The 5584-nt window shown below is 37.3% G+C and overlaps 1 protein-coding gene across 1 annotated transcript in view; it reads left to right on the top strand.

Moving 5' to 3' along the window:
• The window catches only part of arhgef25a (Rho guanine nucleotide exchange factor (GEF) 25a), a 95300-nt gene continuing 89716 nt past the window's right edge, over positions 1–5584 (top strand). The window contains exons 1-2 of the mRNA XM_065285616.2: positions 1–520; positions 3171–3306. Of these exons, the coding sequence (XP_065141688.1) occupies positions 425–520; positions 3171–3306 (232 nt within the window). The 5' untranslated portion in view covers positions 1–424. The remainder of the gene's footprint in view (positions 521–3170; positions 3307–5584) is intronic.

The raw sequence follows: 5584 nt of genomic DNA, 5'->3' as shown, positions 1-5584 counted from the left end.
GGTCCTAAAAAGAAAAGTAGTAAAGTTTCAACTGTCCAAAAATTGAAGAGAGAGAGAAAGATAGAGAGAGAGAGAGTACAATTTAATGAGTGTCATTTTTTTTGTTTATCGTGCAGAGCACTTTCGCAGGATCTCTGTGCCTGTTTTAGGGGGAGGGAGGCCTGACCCATGGCAAGACTCCACCTGTGTCCAGGACAGAAGCCAGAGAAGACGCATTGGTCTGGATAACAGCACTCCTTTCTCTACCACAGTCCACTTTAAACTAGAGAAACTAGGCAATCTTACTCGAATTAACTTTTTATGTGCAATAGTGAGAGGATCATACATATTGGAGCTGAGCTGCATTTCTTGCACAACAAATCGTAAGAGAGAATTTAAAGGAGGGAATAATATCGCCTATAAGAGATTCCCATAGACAGAGAATATGAAGGCTCTTCCAAAAAACCAAGGACGAACCGATCAGATTTTGGGTGCTATGGCGGATATGCTGACCTCTCTGGCGATACCGAACCAGCAGTGGGTGAGTGACTAAACAGATTTCCTCCGTGACATTTATGGCCTTTCACCTCTGTACTCTGTTGTTAAGTATGTAAACAGATCTGGAAAAAGATGTGGCATACTTGCATAAACCGCCTCTAACTATTACGAGATAATGCAAATAATTTTTTATTATTGTTATTTACAGCCTTTACCCTCTGTATTTTTACCGTAATTGCCTTTGCACTGAGAGATTTCAAAACAGATTCACATTAGCTCCAAATGATGAAATCCAGCTGGTTTTGCTTGCTTTCCGAACAGTTTTGTTTGCTCAAAAGTTATTTACACGGTTATGCTTTTTAAAAAAAGTCTACCATGGCTATAATTGTAATTCATGCGGTATAAAGAGGGCGTTGCTGTTATTTTCCGAAATTACAGATTTCTATCTAGTAAACACTTGTAAACACAATTTGTGTTGCTTCTTAACTCATTAGAGGTTTAAGGGGTACGTTTACTAACAGTCATCCGATCTAACAGGCATTAGGTCAGAAAAATGATGGATGCCAGAAATCACGGATTCCTATCTTGGATAAAATTGTCAACATGTTTCTAATATTGTGCGTGTGTGTGTGTGTGTGAGAGAGCGAGAGAGAGAGAGAGCGAGGGGGGTGGGAGGCACGTCAGAGAGATGACAGATGCATAACATCCTCATTAAACACAGTGAAGTGCGACCTCAGTCCACGTGTAAAGCTTGTACGCAAAACAATTGGTCCAGAGATGAAGTGACCCTTTGGGTAAACGCCCATGTTTGTTGTGTCATAATGACATTGATCAGAATGTTTTTTGGACAAGTGGTTCCTGGAAAATAATCTGAAGACAAACAATGATGTCAAACACAGAATGACAGATAAAAGTTTTAGGGTAAAGTAAACAACAATGCTGTTGCCGGTGGCAGTGATTGAAAGATCACACTCATGGGTGTTTTGGAGAAATTTGGAGCACATGTATACACAGAAACACTTTAGCAGTGATTTAAACATCTACCTATAAACAAACATGCATATGCTGTCTTCTCAAAACAGCTGTTAAGCTGTAGGTCCAGTAAGAACTTCCTGTCTGACAGCTTGCTGTTTTTTAAAGCATGCAGACAGATTGCAGTGTGCTGAAAGTCTTCAAAGTTTTGGACACTTTGTCCTCAATCACCACAAATCATAAACAAAAAAAATCTCTGCTGTGGACAGGAACCCAATAGACTGGAAAGTTTTTGTTTAACCTCCTATAAGACCCAAGCTATGAAGCAGTGTAATTGTCCATGTTTGTGTACAACAGGTTCCAGTTACACAGATTTAAAGGGACACTCCACTTTTTTCGAAAATATGCTCATTTTCCAGTTCCCCTAGAGTTAAATATTTGTTTTTTACCGTTTTGGAATCCATTCAGCTGATCTCCGGGTCTGGCGCTTTTAGCATAGCTTAGCTTAATCCATTGAATCTGATTAGACCATTAGCATAGCTCTCAAAAATACCAAAGAGTTTGGATATTTTTCCTATTTAAAACTTGACTCTTCTGTAGTACATCGTGTACTAAGACCGACTGAAAATTAAAAGTTGTGATTTTCTAGGCAGATATGGCTAGGAACTATACTTTCATTCTGGCGTAATAATCAAGGACTTTGCTGGTGTAACATGGCTGTAGCGGGCGTAGTGATATTACGCAAATAGTACCGCCATTGAAAGTTACTAAGGGGACTATGATTATTACGCCAGAATGAGAGTATAGTTCCTAGTCATATCTGCCTAGAAAATCGCAACATTTAATTTTCTGTCGGTCTTAGTACACAATGTAACTTCAGAAGAGTCACGTTTTAAATAGGAAAAATACAGCTTCTTTGGTTATTTTTTAGCACAATGCTAATGGTCTAATCAGCTTCAATGGATTGTGCTAAGCTATGCTAAAAGTGGTAGCGCCATACCCAAAGATCAGCTGAATGGATTGACAAAAATGATTGACTCTAGGGGAGCTGGAAAATTAGCATGTTTTCAAAAAAAGTGGAGTGTCCCTTTAAGTATTATGGTGCAAACAACAAAAAATTTGATGTCCACATATGTGGACACACCAGGTCTTAGGAGGTTAAGCATGCAAGGGCATTATAGATCAAATATAGAATTGCTTTCTGTGATGTATATGACAGTTCAAGATGTTCAAGTGCAACAATGCAGAGGATTCAAAATACCACTCGATTTCATTTCCATTGCCTTTGCCAGAATCAGAATTCTGAGTAGGAAAACATTTGCGTGAGGAATGTTAAGATTGGTTGGTAAGGAAGCATCTGCTAGGAACATAAATGTAAATATGACGAAAATATAAATGTGGTATCAGTGTACTGGTAAAATGAAGCAAACAATGCAGTCAAGCTTTCAATTTTAAAAATTCTGTTTCATATTTGTTAGGAATCTGTCATTTTTATTATGGATGATCCTTCTAGATAGGGCAAAGACAACAGATTGCCCAACTACCCGCAGAAAAATATTTTCCTTTTGTGGACAAGAATGTGCATGATGTTTGTGTGAAACTGTGTCTCCATAAAGGCACTTGCTAAAAAATTTTATTGTGAAAATAGTAGAAAAGGTAAATTAGCAAACAATTATAGCACGGGTGTCCAAGATTATCATCATTTATTTCTGTCCTTTTAGGACCCAGAGGATATCGAGCACCTGACTGTCAAAAAAGAACCAGAGATTTCCAAACAACCCTCATGGGACACAGAAGATCTGAACTGGGAAGATACATCAAGAAACTTCATGAAAAGGGCACAACGAAACCGTGCAAGTAATAACCAAATATTTTTCTTTGAACATGAAGCAGTGTAATTGTCCATGTTTGTGTACAACAGGTTCCAGTTACCCAGAATTAAGTATTATGGTGCAAACAACAAAAAAATGTGATGTCCACATATGTGGACACAACAGGTCTTAGGGGGTTAAGCAAACAAGGGCATTATAGAAATAAATGAGAATGTAATATCAAATTGCTTTCTGTGAGCTTTAGCACGTAAGACAGTAGCAAGTTATCCATATAAAAATTAAAACTGCAGAGTAAAAAATATGGACCCAAGTATAAAGAACGTGGAGGTTTAAAATTGACTTGGCATGGTTATCTGTTTTAGTAACAAAGTAGCGTATGCCAATGTTGATGTTAGATGTTGTTCCTGTTTAAAGCAGCAATCATTTCTGTTTTAACTATTCCTTTTCCCTGCCATGTGAGATCAGCAGTTGTTTTGATCTATGCAATATTCTTAATGACTGACTGATATTCTTATTATCATCTAGATAGAAAACTATGAAAAAGGCATCTTTGAGCTGTACTACAAACAAACACACTGGCCGACAGTGTTTAGGGTTTGCCAAATATTTACATGAGCGGTTAACACTATCAGCATGTTTGGTGCTTAAATAAACTTATAATGGTTTCAGCATGGGTTGAAAAGTCAGCTAATAAGACCAATAATGTCCGAGATAAGATATTAACTCTATCAGACCCGGCACGCAGTATTATCCCTTAATTATTATCTATAGGTGATGCTTTACACTAAAAACAAACGGTGCTAAATAGCACGAAAAGTGTTTCTTGGCTTGTAATCATAGTGGAACCATTTTTAGTGCTAAAGAGAGATTACATTTTCAAAGATTTATTATAAAAACTGATTATTTTTTCCACAAAATGCAATTAATTCATGACAAGTTTTTATTCAAAATGCTATAAATCTATTGAATCAATAGCCTATATAAATGTGCATTCATCTTTGCCATGTTATATTCATTTAGTTGAACAGTTGTACATACTGATTAAAAAAATAAACATTAATGGCATTAATCAAAACACTTACTTTGTCATATTAAGAACACTGTCTGCGGTTATACTTGACGTCGTCGCTTAACGTTTTTCACAGGGATCAGCTGTAAAATGTTTTGGTCCTGCTCGATTTTCGTTGACTTTGAGTAAAATTATGGAAAGTTTTTCATAAGATCCCCTGGGGTCAATGTGTTAGCATGACAGAAACTTGATGCTGTCGGCCCGGGCAAACAAGCGATCGTCTCCCGAGTGCCTCTTGCGTAAATTATTAGATGTTGATGACTTACGTTTCTTTCCCGTGACAGAAAACCATCACAGGTTTATCAATGCTATTAAAGTATTATTTTGTTGTTGTTTGTTTGTTGATCACGAAGTACAAAGTAGATGAGGAAAACTAGGACTCCGTGTACTCAGCGCGCCGCCATTGTTTGTTTACACTGCGTGAATGGTGCGCTGTAATTTCTGGAACGGATTTATTGCGTTCTGTAAAAAAGGAGGAGTGGCGTTTATTGCGTTTTGGGAAAAAAGGGAGAAAAGATGACAGAATAACACGGCGGATATTGGATTTTGCGTAAAAATTAAGAATTTACTTTTTAATGATATAATACTGATTCTGGCAGTAACTAATTTTTTTCATAAATGGCGTTTATTGCGTTTTGGAACCAAACTCTTCATATGGTTCTACACCGGTGCTACACAGGTACTTCATCGGTGATATACAGTATTGTTCAAAATAATAGCAGTACAATGTGACTAACCAGAATAATCAAGGTTTTTAGTATATTTTTTATTGCTACGTGGCAAACAAGTTACCAGTAGGTTCAGTAGATTCTCAGAAAACAAATGAGACCCAGCATTCATGATATGCACGCTCTTAAGGCTGTGCAATTGGGCAATTAGTTGAATTAGTTGAAAGGGGTGTGTTCAAAAAAATAGCAGTGTGGCATTCAATCACTGAGGTCATCAATTTTGTGAAGAAACAGGTGTGAATCAGGTGGCCCCTATTTAAGGATGAAGCCAACACTTGTTGAACATGCATTTGAAAGCTGAGGAAAATGGGTCGTTCAAGACATTGTTCAGAAGAACAGCGTACTTTGATTAAAAAGTTGATTGGAGAGGGGAAAACCTATAAAGAGGTGCAAAAAATGATAGGCTGTTCAGCTAAAATGATCTCCAATGCCTTAAAATGGAGAGCAAAACCAGAGAGACGTGGAAGAAAACGGAAGACAACCATCAAAATGGATGGAAGAATAAC

This window comes from Paramisgurnus dabryanus, chromosome 21, assembly GCF_030506205.2.
Source record: "Paramisgurnus dabryanus chromosome 21, PD_genome_1.1, whole genome shotgun sequence".
NCBI lineage: Eukaryota > Metazoa > Chordata > Actinopteri > Cypriniformes > Cobitidae > Paramisgurnus > Paramisgurnus dabryanus.
The sequence above is the reverse complement of the archived record's forward strand: the minus strand, read 5'-3'. Positions and strand labels throughout refer to the sequence as shown.